General features: G+C 38.3%; 1 protein-coding gene across 2 annotated transcripts in view; it reads left to right on the forward strand.

Annotated features, from left to right (window-relative positions):
• Positions 1-18,816, forward strand: part of RAD18 (RAD18, E3 ubiquitin protein ligase) — a 109,632-nt gene that overhangs the window by 57,481 nt on the left and 33,335 nt on the right. For both annotated transcript variants that reach the window (XM_005695644.2, XM_018038448.1), the window contains exons 10-11: positions 6,055-6,192; positions 10,837-11,014. In XM_005695644.2, coding sequence (XP_005695701.2) covers positions 6,055-6,192; positions 10,837-11,014 — 316 coding nt within the window. The remainder of the gene's footprint in view (positions 1-6,054; positions 6,193-10,836; positions 11,015-18,816) is intronic.

An 18,816-nucleotide genomic window follows, 5' to 3' on the forward strand; every position in this document is an offset into this window, starting at 1 on the left:
AGAAAGATACAGTCGTTTAAATAAACAGTTTAGTAGTTTGTTATAAATTGACACGTGCACCTATTTACTCCTAGCTGTTTACCCAAGAGAAGTGAAAGCATATATCCACATCCAGATTTTTAGAATCAGATTTGTCAAGATGTTCAGTTCAGTTCAGTCGCTCAGTCGTGTCCGACTCTTTGCGACCCCATGAATCACAGCACGCCAGGCCTCCCTGTTCATCACCATCTCCTGGAGTTCACTCAGACTCACGTCCTTCGAGTCCGTGATGCCATCCAGCCATCTCATCCTCTGTCGTCCCCGTCTCCTCCTGCCCCCAATCCCTCCCAGCATCAGAGTTTTTTCCAATGAGTCAACTCTTCTCATGAGGTGGCCAAAGTACTGGAGTTTCAGCTTCAGCATCATTCCTTCCAAAGAAATCCCAGAGCTGATCTCCTTCAGAATGGACTGGTTGAATCTCCCTGCAGTCCAAGGGACTCTCAAGAGTCTTCTCCAACACCACAGTTCAAAAGCATCAATTCTTCAGCGCTCAGCCTTCTTCACAGTCCAATTCTCACATCCATACATGACCACAGGAAAAACCATAGCCTTGACTAGACGGACCTTAGTCGGCAAAGTAATGTCTCTGCTTTTGAATATGCTATCTAGGTTGGTCATAACTTTTCTTCCAAGGAGTAAGCGTCTTTTAATTTCATGGCTGCAATCACCATCTGCAGTGATTTTGGAGCCCCAAAAAATAAAGTCTGACACCATTTCCACTGTTTCCCCATCTATTTCCCATGAAGTGATGGGACCGGATAAATAAAGTTCATTAGTTATAAGTAAACAGTTTGATGAGTGTTACAGATAAATGTTACAGCAGGTTGTTTATACTATCTTAAACTGAAAACAATCTCAGTATTCATAAACACATTGCAATACATTCAAAAAAGAATTAATCCCTGACATTTGAAACAACAGGATGAATCTCAGAAACATTATACTAACAAAAGCCCAACTGAAAAGGTAGCACTTCTGTACCCTTCTAGAAAGGACAAAAGTATGGTAACAGAAAGCAGATTGGTACTGCCTGGGGCTACAGATGGAAAACGACAGGGACTGACTACAAAGGAAGTCTGTGGATAATTTAAATCTCCTGTTTCATGGTTGTGTTGGTAGATAACACAACTATACATTCTTTTAAAATGCATCAGATTGTCCACTTAAAACATTTTTTGTGCAAATTATTTTTCAGTAAGTCTGATCTTAAAAATTTAGTAAGAAGAATAAGACTCCTTTCTGTTTTTGCAAATCTCTTTAATGTCTTAATTACTAGAGACATCTTGACTCTCACTCACATTAACTTCTGCATTTAAACTGTTGTCATGTGTTGTTTTAGGTAAAATATATGAAAAGTATCCAAGTTCTGAGACAGGTAATTGATTTCATGACTCATGTTTCACAATACACTGTGGCAAGAGTGATTTCATAGGAGAGGAGACATCAGAAGCGCTTAGAATTGATTGAGACCAAATTTGAGGTGAGGAAGTGGAGCTGTGAAGGCAGACAACTCTTAGGGCAAGTTTCGCTGTGTCAGTAAGAGTGAGAAATGAAGTCAAAAGTTGGAGGTGGGTGCTGGGTCCAGGGACGGTTTTGTTTGTTGATAGTTCAGTTGGTAAAGAATCCTCCTGCAATGCAGGAGACCCTGGTTCGATCTCTGGGTTGGGAAAATGCCCTGGAGAAGGGATAGGCTACCCACTCCAGTGTTCTGGCCTGGAGAATTCCATGGATTTTAGAGTCCATGGAGTCTCGAAGAGTCGGACATGGCTGAGCGACTTTCACCTACACTTTAAAGTTGGAAGATACTTAACCCAATGGTTATCTGATCTGTTTTTACTACAACTCACAGTGAAAAATTTATCTTATATTACTGTTACCTGTATGCACACATATTACTGAAATAAATTTTGCAAAATAGTTTTTAATCTTTCCATGTTTTAAAAGGTTGTATTTAGATATTTTCAAATGATGTTCCTATGCACCCTCCTTGAGCTTGACTGTCTCCAACATTAGAAAAATTGTTTTCCATCATATTTTCTCATAATTTCTTTAGTGACTTTGAAAAAATAAAAGTAGTGAGATAATTGACTTCCAAAGCCAGTTGGTTATGCTTATCCAAACCATAACTGATCTTACTTATTTTTAAAAGCGGGACAAATTATAGAATTCCTGTGTGTTCCCTGCCTCCACACATGTATAACCTCTGCAAATACCAACATTCCCACACTAGAGTAGTACATTTGTTACAGTTGTTGAACCTACATTGACTCACAACCACACACAGTCTGTAGTTTACTTCTAGGTTCTCACTTGGTGTTGTACATCCTATGGGTTTTGACAAATTTGTGACGTGTATCTACCAATACAATATCATACAGAGTGTTTTCACTGCCCCAGAAGTCCTCTGTGCTCCATCTGTTCGTCTCCCTTCCCCATCCTCAACCCCAGGCCCTGATCTTCTCACTGTCTCCATAGTTTTGCCTTTTTGTGAATATCCTATGTATAGCTGGAATAATATAGTATGTAGCCTTTTCAGATTGTCTTCTTTCACTTACGTGCGTGCCTGCTCAGTCTTTTCAGTCATGTCCAACTCTTGCAACCCCATGGACTGTTGCCTGCCAGTCTCCTCCAACCATGGGGTTCTCCAGGCAAGAACACTGGAGTGGGTTGCTGTGCCCTCCTCCAGGGGACCTTTCGGACCCAGGGATAGAACCCACGTCTCTTACATCTCCTGCATTGACCGGCAGATTCTTTACCACTAGTGCTGCCTGGGAAGCCCTTTGTGTCTCTTCGTACTGTTCGTGTAAGGCTCTTCTGTCTTTTCATGCCTTGATAGCTCATTTCTTTTCAGAACTGGTTGACACTCCACTTTCTGGATATATCACAGTTTGATTGATTATCTGTTAACCTACTGAAGGACATCTTGGTTGTTTCCTCTTTCCATTTTAATGCACTCGGGCACTTTTTATCCTATCCTTTTTGTTTTATTAAGAAAAAGATGCTGATCTGGACCTACTAAGTTGTATTCACAACCCACACTCTCACTTTCAAAAGCACAATCCCATCCCAAGCTTACTTGTATGCAGTGGGAAAGATTCAGAAGAGAGGAGAAGTTGGTGATACAGGAAAGGATAATTGCATCCTTGAGAAGGCCTTAATGGAATCCACAGCATAAATTAGAGCTTGGTCCTTAAATGCAGCAAGGACAGCCTTTGCATGCTCACTGCGAGGGAAGAGAGATCATGTGTGCACAGATGAAGTAGTAGTAGTTGTAAGATGTCAGAGTTCCTGTTAGAACTTATCTGTATTTTCAGAGTGATGTGAGCCCAACTGAGAAGCAAGCGTTGCAGTTTTGGCGGAAGTGTGAAGTTTTCATTTTCGAGAATTGTAAAAGTTTACTGGAGAAAGGTAGAAAAGTTGTATGATAGTGCTGAGTGCTTGTTTGATCATAAATTTAAAGTGAGGCTAGTCAGTTCACAGTTGAATGAATAATCCCAAAATGAGTGTTAGCTTTTACTATTAATCTGTTCTTCATCCATGTTTCATTGCATGAATGTCATAGCTAGTTGGTGAAAAAAAGACATGAAATTTTATTTTGGGAGACCCTGACTTCAAACTCTTTCTGTGATATGAAGTAGAGGAGTATGTATCTCATTGGTGTCACTGTACAGGCTTGAGTCTGTGCCACTCTTGGATCCTGGTTTTGGTACACCCCTGGGTTCATGGGCAGACTCAGAGATACTCTGGGTGTAAAATATGCTCTAAAAAGAGCAGTGAAGGTGGTCAGGGCATGAAGGACTTGGCTTGGCACTGGAGAATATTATATTTCCACTTGGCAAAGCAGAAAGGTATGATTCAAAGACTAAAAATCTTGAAGAATATGACTTGGTTGCATGGGAGCTTATTCATCTGCTCCTGCCACTATCTGATCCACTTAAAACTTTTAAGAGGTAAATTCAGGGCATTTAATTTAAACTCTGAAGTTTTCCTTGCCAAATGGCAGTACTCCTAAAATGAGGTGGAGAAATGAGTAGGAACGATTTTATCAGTCATAATCTCTTGGCATTGTTCACTTTTTGAGCAGGAGTTGTTGGGACTTCTTGGGCCAAAGCTGGAGTAGTGGTTGCCATTTACTTTTGTTTCTAGTCTAGCTGGAGGGGTAATTAGATTTAAAAAGAAAATCTCTTTTTTAAACCTGGGGTTTTATTCCTTCAGAAGACAAAGTCATTAAGCCTTCTTAACTGTTACGAGATTACATTAGGAAGTTTCTTGAGTAATTCTTAAATCCATAATCCATAAGTTAACAGTGGAGGAGACTTGTTAACAGAGCTGATTAGATTATGTAGACCCCATAGTGCTGTTACCCTTGCCTAGGCATAAGATCTCACCTGTTTCTGAAGAGCTCAGTTTTCCTAATAATCTTTATGGGCAACTTATATGTTCCTGAAATTTTAGTCAGTCTCTTATTTAAAACCTACCAGATACTTTACAGCCCAACACATTAGTTTCACTGGGAGTTTGCATACACATACCATACACATAAATATGTTGGAATTAGGAACAGTCTCTCCCTAATGTCCAAGGAAAAGTCACATGTATAGATCAGGGAATACTGAAATGAATGTGCAAATAGAGGCAAAACTAGCTTCTTCCACAGTAGGGGAGGGAAGTTAGTCAAGCCTTCACCAGACAGAATTCTACTTGTATGCAAGAATTATTTTCCATTGCCATTAGTTATTTACAATTTACAGAGCTGAACATAGCTCATAGGGGATGACTAGAAATATGGAATGGTAGGTTTAGAAAATGCATTGTTTTTCAACTGAAGCACAAATTTCCCCCTAAATCTAGTTATTCATGATATTTCACTATAGAGAAAATGGTGGTTATTGGATGAAAACAATTTAAAAACTTTTAACTATTTGCAGTATGACTCTAAAATTGTATAGAATTTACAACAACATTTTAGACCATGACTTAAGTGTTTAAGGTTGCCTACAGTGTTTAAGTGGAGAAGAAAATAGCAACCCACTCCAGTATTCTTGCCTGGAGAATCATCTGGACAGAGGAGCCTGGTGGGCTGCTGTCCATGGGGTCACACAGAGTCGGACATGACTGAAGCGACTTGGCATGCATGCATGCATTGGAGAAGGAAATGGCAACCCACTCCAGTATTCTTGCCTGGAGAATCCCAGGGACGGGGGAGCCTGGTGGGCTGCTGTCTATGGGGTTGCACGGAGCCTGACACAACTAAAGTGACTTAGCAGCAGTGTTTAAGTGCAACCTCAGCTGTTTGAACCTTGGTTCAGAATCAAAAATAGATGTCCTCAAATCCATGCTCTAACAATGAGTGGCTACTCTTTATTGAGTAAATTAACGTACATTAGTAGTGGTGACCTGGAGGTCAGGCTTAAATTATCTTCAGAGGTGTTTGAAGTATTAGTAAATTAAGATTGATTAATTATAATATACCAAGATAGATTGATGGTGGTGGGGGTCTTAGATTATCAAAGGGGTTCTGTTCGAAAACAGGTAAGAAATGTGAAGGAAAAGGGGGAATTAAAGTGGTTATTCTTTGTTTTTATCCATCTTTCCTAGAAACTTCTACTTTCAAACTCAGTTAATATTCTTCCTTCTAGTACTGTTATATCTTAGAAGTTAGACTGGTGTCTTTTGGAAATATTTAAGAAAACAGCCTCTTTCATGCTCTAACAAAAAACCTTTTTAAAAGAGTATGAGATGTGGGAAGAAACCTACAGATAAAAACTAGGAATGTTATGTTTCAAGTCTGTATCTGAGAAAAGGAGAAGATACTAATATAAAAGAAGGTTGCCACAGCATCCCCCCACCCCTGCCCCACCCCAGGCCTCTTAAATTCGTTGTAAATTAGTTCAAAGGGTGCTGTCCTTGAGTACATTTATGTTCTTCTTGATTATTCTTGATGTTCACTTTGTCGATTGTAGACATGCATGTAGTTTTTATAGTCCTGATTTACTGACCTCTTTTGAATTTCAGGTAAAAAACATCAGGATGAATTTCATCTTCTGGTGGATCAAGCCAAAAAAGGATACAGAAAGACTGTTGGAATGTCCAAAAGAAAAGCAACAAAAGGAGAAGATGAATCTACAGAAAAACTATCCTCTGTATGTGTGGGTAAGAGACTTTAATTAAAAACAGAAGTATATTGAATTTTACTATTTTTAATATAAAATAAAATCAAAAGACTTTACTTTGGACTTATTAGTATATTTAGACATGTAGCAGTTGTTGGATGTAAACCAGATTTATTACTCCAGAAATAAATGAGTGGGGGGGTGTCCTGAAGATACAGTTTCTAAAAATCCCTCTTCCTTTCATGATAAATCAGAAGTTTCTTAGTTGTTTAAGCTTGAGGTATAGGATTTATTGCTGCCCATCCTCAAATATCCTACAAAGAGAATAAATTGTTTCTACTATAGTTCACTGGTATTTACTTTGGATGGACTGTTTTGCTAAAATATCTAAAGCTAATACATCGCACATTCCTTAATTTTAGCCCATGTAAAAATTTGAAATTAATATTATATTTATATTGCCAGGATTTTAAGTGAAGTGAAAGTCGCTCAGTTGTGTCCAACTCTTTGCAAGCCCATGGACTTGCATTCTGAGTCTCCAGACCAGAATACTGGAGTGGGTAGCCTAAGTCAGTGGCTGTAAATACATTCACAATGCTGTGTCACTGTCACCACTATTACACTCAAAACTAACCTGTGAAATAATAACTCTTTCACTTTCCCCACTGGCCCTTAGTATAATCCTTGGTCTACTTCCTGTGTCTGTGAATCTACTTCTTCTGGGTACCGCATAAAAGTGAAATCATGTATTATTTTTTCTTCTGTATCAGCTTATTTCATTAAGCATAATGTCTTCAGGGTCCCCATTTTATAACATATATCGAAATCTATTACTTCTTATGGCCGAATAATATTCCATTGCCTCTATAGACCATATTCTGTTTATCCATTCATTTGTAATGGTTTTTTCCCACCTTGTGGCTACTGTGAATGATGGTGCTGTGTGCATTGGTATTCATGTATCTGTTCAAGCCTCTGCTTTCCATTCTCTTGGGTAAATACCTAGCAGTGGCATTTCTGGTTCTTAAAATAATTCTGTTTCCCTTTTTAGAAACCACCAAACTAGTTTCTGTAGTGGCTGCACCATTTTACATTCCCATCAGCAGTGCTTGAGGAGTCCAGTTTCTCTGTACACTCATCACTTGTTATTTTTCGTTTTTCTTACTGAAACCATATTGGTAGATATGAATTTGTATCTCATTGTGGTTTTGATTTATATTTTTCTAATGACTAATGAGATTGAGATTTTTTAATATAGTTATTTGCTGTTTGTTTTTCTTCTTTGGAGAAGTGTCTGTTTAAGCCCTTTGCTCATTTTTTAATTGGCTTGGTTTTTGTTGTTGTTGTTGAGTTTTAGGAATTCGTTAAATATTCTGAATATTAATTCATTATATAAACTTTTTCTCTGTTGTCTTTTTATTTCCATGATAGTATCTTTTGAAGCAAAAGTGCTTTGTTTTGATGAAGTTCAATTTATCAGTTTTTTCTCTTGTTACCTATGCTTTTGTCGTTATATTCATGGAATTGTTGGAAAATCAGTGTCATGAAGTTTTCCTTTATGTTTTCTCCTAAGAGTTTCATAGTTTTAGCTCTTATTTAGGTCTGTGGTCCAGTTTGAGTTAATTTTTGTATATCGTATAAGTAAGGGTCCAGCTTCATCCTCTTCACATGTCAATAATCCAGTTTTCTGAATACCATTTGTCTAAAGACTATACTTTCCCCATTGAATGCTTTTGGCGTCCTTTTTGAAAATCAGTTGACTGTATATGTGAGGGCATATTTCTGTACTGTGTGTTCTGTTTAATTGGTCTGTATATCTGTTCTTATACCAGTGCTATGCTGTTTTAATTGCCATAACTTTGTAATAAATTTCAGTCAGAGGATATGAATTCTCCAGCTTTATTCATCCTTTTCAGGGTTGTTTTGGCCATTTGATTCCTTTAAGATTCCATGTGAATGTTGAGGTGGATTTTTCTATTTCTGTCAAAAAATAATCCATTGGGATTGCATTGTATTGCTGGATTGCTTTGGTTAGTTGACATCAAAGTAGTTTATCCTTTTGGTGCTATTGCATTCTTTATTTTTGTCCTCTGCTCTCCTGGTGTTGTGTAGAAGGTTGCTGACTGAGTACAAGGTTTTTTAGGTATATTCTTTGTGGTCTTTGTCAGCAACTTAGTTCATGCTGTTATTAAAATATGTTGTCAGAAAGCAGTTTAATCCCTGAGAAAATCCAGCTTAATATCTCAGATAAAGAGAATGTTTTTGTTTATTGGTTGACTGTCTTTTGAAGATGACTGACTGCTTACACTCAGGAGTTACGTGTTCTTTGTGTACGTATGCATGACTTTTACTCTCTCTAGGGTTCAGAAATGAGCACTGCCGATAGATTGCTGTGTGTGGATGCGTATGTCTGGGAGGAGTGGGGAGTGTGAGAGAGAGAGAGAATGGAACAGGCTGAAAGGTTGGGCTTTGCATAGTGTCATATAGCCAGTGTAACGTTTGCTGTTTACAATAATTGGCTCATCAGAGTGCCAGCATAAGTGCATGAGGTATATGTCTTCTTAAGTAAAACCTTCATCTGTTTTTGATGCGTGTCTTTGGGGAAGTTTAATGTTGGGGCCTCATGCATTCGGCTTTATTTGGAGTTCTCTCCTGAGATCCTGACTTTCACTGCCCATGCTTGTTGAATGATACTTGTCCGCAAGAGGAAACTTATCCTATATAAGCTTACGTAAGAGTGGAAAGGGCTTCCCTGGTGGCTCAGTGGTAAAGAATCCGCCTGCCAGTGCGGGAGATGTGGATTCTGTTCCTGGTCCAGGAAGATCCCACATGCCGAGGCGCAGTGGAGACCGTGTGCCACAACTGTTGAGCCTGTGCTCTAGAGCCCGGGAACCACAGGTGCTGAAACCTGCATGCTCTAGAGCCCGTGCTCTGCAACAAGAGAACCCACTACAGAGAGAAGCCTGTTGCGCTACAGCTAGAGAAAAGCCTGCACAGCAACAAAGACCCAGCACAGCCAAAAATACAGACGTTAATTAAAATCTTCTTTACGTGAAAGAAGTAAGAGAAGAATATAAATCAGGTGTAAAAATAAAAGATACTCTTATGTTAAATTCCTTCTCCCTGGATTACCAACTTGATTGTATTTGCCCAGAAAGTTGAGTGATAGAGTCACCTGGGTTCAGTGGGTCATTGTGTCCTTTTAACCTGGTTGTAGTTGTCTGTTTGCAAGAGAAGATCCTAGAAATCCTGTCTTAGTTAGCTGCTCATTTCCATCATTTTCCCAGATAAACTTTAGAGGATATGGCTTGTATTCGTAATGAGCAGGCTTAGTGAAAGCCAGACAACATCAGGAGCTTAGTTTTAGAAATTACACTCTTGTGTGATGTATGCTATTCTCCAATGTAACAAAAAGTTATACTTATTTTTGGAAAAATCTTGATCATGTGAGGTTGGGAAGGTTTGTTTGTTTGAAGAATATGTCTCACTCCTTTTTCGTAATTTTTCTCCTTATTAACAAAGCTTTGACAGTTCTTGTTTGTGTCCTTTGTGAAAGGTCACTTATCTCCACAAGTGCATGAGTGGTGTGTAAAAGCTCTGCTTCTCTGTGAGCAAACACACGAGAGGAGATTCTGTCCTCATGGCACATGTCAAGGGGGTCAGGTGCTCACTCAGTCCCTGACCTTAAAGCCAGCACAGCTGAGGTCCCAGCACAGCCCTGCCATACATGGCGAGGGAGGGTCTGCACACCTACGACTCCTGCACGGAGATGACGTTCTGCCCTCATATTTGCAGACCTTTGGTCACACCTGTAGGTCACATTCTGGCAAACACTGTCTGTATCCCCTCAGCTGTCCTGGGCCTTGATCTGCAATAAGAGACCTCAGAAATTAGAATATGACAAGGGGTGAGTAGAAATGTGATGTGTGTTGGATCAATCAGATACCTTGGTTATGTCTGATTAGCTTTTCTTTTCTCCAGTGAATAGTAGATTCTGTGTAACAGATTTAGGAAAATGACCAGAAAGATTCACTACCATACAGCAGTCAGTGACAAAGATTGTGGTTCTCTTATTAATTGAATCTTTAATCCTTTTTTGTAATTTTTTCTATGTTTATCACTATTCTCTGATCTATGAAATATGCAGGAATTCTTGAGCTTCCCTGGTGGCTCAGATGGTAAAGCGTCTGCCTGCAATGCGGGACACCTGGCTTGGATCCCTGGGTTGGGAAGATCTCCTGGAGAAGGAAATGGCAACCCACTCCAGTATTCTTGCCTGGAGAATCCCATGGATGGAGGAGCCTGGTAGGCTACAGTCCATGGGGTCGCAAAGAGTTGGACACGACTGAGCAACTTCACTTTCACTTTCACTGTAAATAAAAGCCTCATTAGAATTATAAGTTTCTCCCTACTCTTGATTTCAAAGAAAATTTTATTTTTGAATTAATGAATCTGGAAATGCATGGGTGGATAGTATAAGCAAATGGTACAAGTGTAGTGCTCATTCTTTATTCTCTGGCTCCAAAGCTAGAGTTTTGGAGTCAGTGTTACATAAACTTCTATTTTACCAAGTACAAATAGCAATATTAAATGTAGTGGAAATAATAAATATACAGAGGTTATAAATTTTAAGGTACTCTTAAATATTTCTTTTTTTTTCCTTTCTTTCATTTTTCTTTTGTAGGACAGGAAGATAATAAAATGAAACTATCGGATACACCCTCGGTAAAAACAAACCGCTTCCCTCAATCAAAGCTGGACTCCCCAGGGAAACTAGAGCGTGACAGACAAGATGATTCTTCCAGTTGTACTGATATTCAAGAGGAAACTCTTTCTTCATCAGAATCAGATTCATTCAAAAGGTAAGAAACTTGCAGTAGTTGATTATTTTAGATTTCTGTTTTCTGTGCATGCTAAGAGACAGGCAAAATTAACCAGAAAATGCTGAGGCCTGACACCGTTCCTCCTCTCCTCCCAGCATCTCCTGCCACTTTGTAAGGTTCACAAAGGGAGCAGGGCAGAATGTAGAGGGTGTGTATTGCAATCACAGGGGACTTCGTTTTCTGCTCTGTAGCCCTTTCTTTTTTAATTAAAATTTTTTTTTAAATTTTTATTAAAATATAGTTGATTTACAATGTTGTGTTAGTTTCTGCTGTACAGCAAAGTGAATTGGTTACACATATACACGTATCCACTCTTTTTTAGATTCTTTTCCCACATGGGCCATTACAGAGTATTGAGTAAAATTCTCTGTGCTATACAGTAGGTCTTTATTAGTTATCTCTTTTGTATATTGTAATATGTATATGTCAGTCCCTATCTTCCTAATTTATCCCCCCTCCCTTACCCTCTGGTAACCATATGTTTATTTTCTAAATCTGTAACTCTTTCTCTTGTAGATAAGTTCATTTTTACGCTTTTTTAAGGTTATAAGTTTGTCATGTGGTATTTGTCTTTGTCTGACTTACTTCACCCAGTATGCCAGTCTCTAGGTCCATCTATGTTGCTGTAAATATAGCCTTTACAGAGATATTTTTCCTAAAGTTAGAAAAGAAGGCATGATTGACAGTAAAAATTTTTATCAAGAGAATGGGCGAAGGAGATAAAGACAACTATACTAGAAAGTAGAGATGACAAGAAAGACAAAAAGAGAAGAATTTAATTGCCCAAATAAAATGGATGGGAAACCTTTTTTTAATGAGACATTTGAACGTGAGTCATTTTTCCAAGTGGTTTTTTAAAAGACAATTTAAGATGATGTGATTTTGAAAGACGACATAGTGTTAAGCTGTGTATTGTTACCGTTTTGTGTTCAAGTGGGTCCAGCATTCTCTTGGGTTTCTGTGCCATAATTGATCAAACTTTTCAGTTTCTATTGGGTTTGTACATTTTTTTCAGTGTTTGTTATACACCTAAAGCTGTGGTAGAGCTCTTCCTATAGAAAACTTTTGTTTCTAATATCTTTCACATCGTTTTGACAGTGGTAGGTGTTGTTGCCTTTTGAATAAATCCTACCAATCTGAAATGGTAATAGCAACATTACACTGTGAATGTGTCTTGGAAATTATTTGATCTTTGCTATCTGTTCATTTAAAAATTGTTAATAGTACTCTAGAACGGTAGATTCTGTCTCATCTAAAATACCAAATTAAGAAGAAAATTTTTATAAGCATATACCCAAAGATCCTCTATTTTCTTAGGGCTCTTGGGAAACAGCTTCAGGTTATTTAGAATCAAGTATTAGGAATGGAGAATCTTCTCATTTTGCTCGGAGCATACAGAAACATTGTATCCTGAGTTGGGTGAGGGTGGAACACATGGTAGCCTGAGTTTTTCCAAGACCTGGCACTGATGGACAGTTCTGGGTCAGTAGGTATTGTTTTTAAACACAAAACTTACCAAAATACAGGGTAGAAACGGAAGAGAAACTGAGTCCTGGGAAAGAAGAGTGAGTTTTTAAGCGTAGTCATGAGATCCCTGAAAGTTCTGAAATGCCAGGATGAAATGGGACATTTTTATAAATTTGTAGTGGGGTGAATGGAAGAGAGTGAAAGGGGAGGCATATGGCAGCCAGGTGGATTTTTATCTACTGGTGAGAGTGTGGAAAACAGGATGAGTTTGTTGGCAGTCTTGGTCTCAGACAAATTTATTCATGTTTGTCTGAACTGTGAGAGGGTTATTAAACCATTAAAAAAAAATTTTAAAGTAAGCTCTTACATTCTTCTATAATTTAATGCATGTATGTATGTTTACACATTCACCCATACACTATGACCAGTGAAACCACCTGCTAACTGCAAATTTTTACCAACTTTATTGAGGTAAAATTTACATACCATACAGTTCACTCATTTAAGTGACAGTCTGTGGTTTTTAGTGTTTCCAGAACTACACTGCCATCACCACAATTTTAGAGCATTTTCATCACCCTCCAAAAGAAACCTCGTCCCCATTAAGCCATCACTTTCTGTTTCCTCCCAGCTCTCCTGGCAATCACTGATCTACTCTGTCTTTGTGGGCTCGCCTTGTCTGGACGTTTCATATATATGGGAGCATATAATGTGTGGTCTTCTGTAACTTGGCTTCTTTTATTTAGCATATTGGCTGCAAGGTTCATCCATTTTGTATCATGTTTCAGTACTATATTCCTTTTTATTTCCGTAATATTCCATTGTATGGATTTGCATTTAATTTCTTCTTTTATTAGTTGATGGACATTTGGGTTGTTTCTAATTGCAGCTCTAGCAAGGAAAAAAATAACTGACTTTTACTTGCAAACTTTGGAACCTTAGTTCTAGAGACCGAATATAAGGATTGCCTGGGTGACCTTGAGAAAGCAGTCAGTGTCTGTTACTCCTATCTCAAGTTATGAATAAGTCTTTCTTTTCATTTGCCCTTTTATTTTGTCAGATTAAGATTTTTAAGTTTGAAAGATTGTTCCTTATATACAGTCTACAAACTAAAGCTAAGGGACAGTGTGAGTGAAGTGGTATTTGGTTTGATACCAGGGCAGGCCACTGGGCCGCTGAGTCCGTTGGAGGTTGTTAAGGAGGAAGTGAGCAAGGGAAGCACCGGTGGTGCAGCCAGAAAGGACCGGCTTCGAGTCAGGGTCTGCTGGCTGATTTTGGAGTCCATCTTTGAAGTCTGTTTCCATAGCTATAAAAAGCATATATAATTACCTTCTATCTCAGATCTTTTGGGAAGGTGGAATGAGATAATAAATGTAATAAGAGTCTTTGATAAATATATGGTGATTATTTCTAGTTTGATAAAGATCAAATCAACTGAATTTTCTTCAGTAATACTGGAAAACTTGAGCTTCTAGGACTGAATATTTCAGAAATGCTTTCATAGTCCCCAATTCCTTCATTCTAATTCTTGAGCTGTATCATAGGAGTAAATTCCACAGTTTATCTTTTTTTTCCCTACTTCTGTTCTGAACTTTAGAAAGTTATAAGCCTGGCTTAATTAGTTCATTTGAAAATTCATTTAATTGGCCTCAACTGGGCATTCAATAACCTCAGATATGCAGATGACACCACCCTTACGGCAGAAAGTGAAGAGGAACTAAAAAGCCTCTTGATGAAAGTGAAAGAGGAGAGTGAATAAGTTGGCTTAAAGTTCAACATTCAGAAAACGAAGATCATGGCATCTGGTCCCATCACTTTATGGGAAATAGATGGAGAAACAGTGGAAACAGTGTCAGACTTTATTTTTTTGGACCCCAAAATCACTGCAGATGGTGACTGCAGCCATGAAATTAAAAGACGCTTACTCCTTGGAAGGAAAGTTATGACCAACCTAGATAGCATATTCAAAAGCAGAGACATTACTTTGCCAACAAAGGTCCATCTAGTCAAGGCTATGGTTTTTCCAGTGGTCGTGTATGGACTGTGAAGAAAGCTGAGCGCCGAAGAATTGATGCTTTTGAACTGTGGTGCTGGGGAAGACTCTTGAGAGTCCCTTGGACTGCAAAGTGATCCAACCAGTCCATCCTAAAGGAGATCAGTCCTGGGTGTTCATTGGAAGGACTGATGTTGAAGCTGAAACTGCAATACTTTGGCCACTTAATGCAAAGAGTCGACTCATTTGAAAAGACCCTGATGCTGGGAGGGATTGGGGGCAGGAGGAGAAGGGGACGACAGAGGATGAGATGGCTGGATGGCATCACCGACTCGATGGACGTGAGTTTGGGTGGACTCCGGGAGTTGATGATGGACAGGGAGGCCTGGTGTGCTACAATTCATGGGGTCACAGAGTCGGACACGACTGAGCGACTGAACTGAACTGAACTGGGTACTTACCATCGAGACACAGTCTTCTTTTTATTCCTTGTTGCATTTCCAACCCATTTGTCCATGTCTATTTCCTCACTTTGAATGAATATCTTGTCTCCCAGCTCACCAAGGCAGGTCATCTGACCTGTCTCCAGATTTTCCTTTCCATTTTAAGTTTTCTTTCTGACCTCTTCTTTCCTGTTAATTGTAAGAGAAAGATATATTTCCTAAGTCATTTCTAAAGACATATTCTTTCTTAAGACAAATTCATCCACCTCCTCTAAGACATTCCTCCATCACTTGTTCCCTAAGTTTGCTCTCGGATGTCTCCTTTTTCTGAGCCCTTCTTCTTATCTCTGCCTTCTCTTATTCTTCCCACAATGCAGGAAGTAATTTCCACTTCCTCCATTACAACCAAATGCCTTTGGTAGAATCAAAGCATTTCAGAGATTAGTGGTTTTTGTCTGGTCCAATTTTTATTTTCCTTAATATTCAGACATCAGTTGGAAGGAAGATAGGGCACAACACTCAGTGACTTTGTTCAGATCTTTTCCAACTGTGAAATTCTTTAATACTATTATTTTTGACAAGCATAATAATCATTGGTACATATCTGTATTTTTTTTTACCACTTGTTCATTTCAGACCATGAATCAACCTTCTAGAATCAGACTTATTCCTTGTATATTGAGGTGTTCCTATCTTTATTTCTTTTATTTTTTGCAAAAATTTTCTCATTTTTTTCTTTTAATGTAAGTTTTATTGCTTTTGTTCTAAAGTACAGAGTTTTCCAAAGTACTTTTCATTTAGATGTTATGCATATTTATCATGAAAATAGAAAATTTAGGTAAATAAAAAGTAAAATTCTATAATTTTATCAGCCAGAAATGACTTTTCATATTAATACCTTTGTATGTACATCCTTCTTAAGATAGTGGTATAGATGCATAGATAGAGGAGCATTTTTAAAACAGAGCTAATTTTTATGCTTCTTTTTTTCTCTTTTTAAGAGACAAGACATATTGTCTTAGGTTTAATGTGAGTGTAACTATTTTGCAATTTGTTTTTTAATTCATGCAGTCGTGCTGTTATACAGATTATAGATCTTACTATTATATTGTTGAATAAACTATTGCTTTTCTTTCTGTTAGAGCAGTATTTGAACTTTATGTAATATGCTGGGCTGACAGATGAGAATAATCTTATTTTAAGTTCCAATAGATGTATCCAATCCATGTAATTATTAGGATGTTGTTTGTTGCTAATCTGATTCTCAGCTCTTAAATAAGTACTTCTCTTAGAGTTTGAATTATTAATGTTATATTGCTTCTTTCTTGCCAATATGAAGACAGAGGATAAATAAGTTGATAAGAATTTTAGATTTTTGTACACCTCTTAGACAGTTTCCAGGAGTTCAAGAGACTTGTCCAAATTTCTGTAAATTAACTTATTGTTCTTCATAAGGAGAGAGGGCCCTTGTTCTCTGAGTTTTGGCAAGCAGAGAAAACTACATTTTTATTGAGTGCTAACTTACAAGAAAAGATGCTTTTGATTGTGACCCTAGAGATGAAGCTTTATCTTCATGTAGAGATGAATAGTGCTCATGCTATTCTTTGGAAGAATCTTTAGGTCATTATTTTTAAAAAAAATTCTGTACTTGAATTCTAGGCAGTGTTAATTAAAAAGAGAATTTTTTAACTGGAAAAACTTGAATAAGGTCATAGATAATATTATTTCTTGTATCAGTATTCAATTTCCTGATTTTAATAATTTTATTAAGATCATGTAAGTGAATATATTTGTTCTTAGGAGATGCACACTAAAGGGTTAAAGGGACATGATGGCTGAAACTTACTCTCAGTGCTTAAAAAAATAACTTAAACATGTATGTGGGTACACACACACACTCACAGACACGCAGACACACATACACACAGAGAGTGAGAAAGCAAATGTGGCAAAATGTTAGCAATTGGAAAATCTGGATGACTGGTCCGAGTCTTTTTTTTTTTTTGGTAACTATGAAATTTTAAAATTAAAAAAATTATTGAAAAGACTCACTGCCCATAGTCAAAAAAGTTTATTTACACCAGAAGATTTTCTAAAGGAAATTTGATTTATAGTTATGATTTATTGACCAAAGATAGTTGTAGCCAGGAGTCTACATGGGATGCCGAGTATGGTTTTTCCATTGCTGAAGCCATATTTATTTCAGTCAGTCTGTTCAGGACCAATCCGACATGGTTATCTCAGCTTTGGTGTGTAGGAGAGTATGGCCTAATGAAGCAGACATTGTGATTTCTGTATGAAAGAGTATCACAGAGACCAGCTAATTTTACTGCTTGGTAACAGTAACAGAGAAGAGGGCGACAGAGGATGAGATGGTTGGATGGCATCACTATTTCAATGGACATGGCCTTGGGCAAACTTCAGGAGATAGTGAGTGACAGGGAGGCCTGGCGTGCTGCAGGGGTTACAGAGTCAGACATGACTTAGCAACTTAACAACAGCAACAAACAGTAACTTACATGAACCTTCTTGCAGATGCCAAGTGTTGGTTATAAAAGAACCTGGGTCAGATAAGGTGTGAATGAATGTGTTTTAACTTTTCACAGTTCCTGGCCAAAACCATCACTTCTTCTCTGATGCTAAGTCAATAGCAGCATATTTGTGTAGAAGTCCAACACACATATAGGCACAGAACACTGAAAACTTTGGCAAAAAGGCTTATTTTCAACCGGGCATTTAATAAATTTTGGTACAACTTTTTCTCACTTTTCAGACATTTTCTGGAGAGCTATCTGTCCAAACTTCTTAAGAGCAAGAAAGCCAAAACAAACCCTAGAAATATGTGAAGAAATCTTGACTACCATTTGTTGGAAATTTTAAACAGTAGTTCAGTTTTATTCTTTGTTAAATTATATGTAAAATTGGAGAATGATGGGGAAATCCTGAGAGAAAAATGCCACTGTGACGCTCATCTGAGGAATGTAGAACAGTGGCACCATCTGCCTGTTGTGAAGACCATGCTGAACTTATTTTGCTTATTGAGAGGAACCGGAAACATGACCTGTAGCAGCAAAGTAGTCTCTCAGCCAGAGGGACTAGGCTGATTTGTGTGTTAAGATTACCATTTCGGTTTTAGTCAGTTCTTTCAGTGCAGGTCTTGGTTGTTGTTTAGTCCTAATTTGTGTCTGACTCTTCTGCATCCCCATGCCCTGTAGCCCTCCAGGCTTCTCTGCTCAAGGGATTTCCCAGGCAAGAATACTGCAGTGGGTTGCCATTTCCTTCTCCAGAAGATCTTTTAGACCAGAGATTGGACCCACATAGTGGCTGGTGGATTCTTTACCACTGAGGCACCAGGGAAGCCCACAGGTCTTGGTTAGGATTGGGTAAACCTCGCAGTTCAGAATTGGTGAGTAGAGCCAGATGAGGATTTTGAGGAGAGAGATTCAAAGAGTCCTTGGGGATATGTCCTTTGATACTTTCTGTTGAAAAGCTGGTGGGTTTTATAGGAAGTTTTTGGATCAACAAAAGCTATTCACAACTTTTATCTTCTTCAAGAGTCTCTTGGAATAGTCAAGTTATGTTGATGAAATAGTAGATGGTAAAATCTTGTTGCTGTGGGTGCTGTGGTTTTCTACAGATGTTATGTGAGTGCTCGGAGAGTTCAGCGTCACATCACTCAGTCCACAGGGAAACCCATTGTACAGAAGTGGAAATGAAAGACTGAAGGAGTCACATAGGTGGCTTAGGGTTATATACATGGTGGATGGCAGTACCAGGATTTGAACCCAGGTCCAGATGACCTCAGAGCCCAAGGTCTCCTGACTGACAATAATTTGGCCAAGCCAGATAGAGCTTCACATTCTTGAAAGAGTTTTAAA

The sequence above is a fragment of the Capra hircus genome, chromosome 22 (genome assembly GCF_001704415.2).
Source record: "Capra hircus breed San Clemente chromosome 22, ASM170441v1, whole genome shotgun sequence".
NCBI lineage: Eukaryota > Metazoa > Chordata > Mammalia > Artiodactyla > Bovidae > Capra > Capra hircus.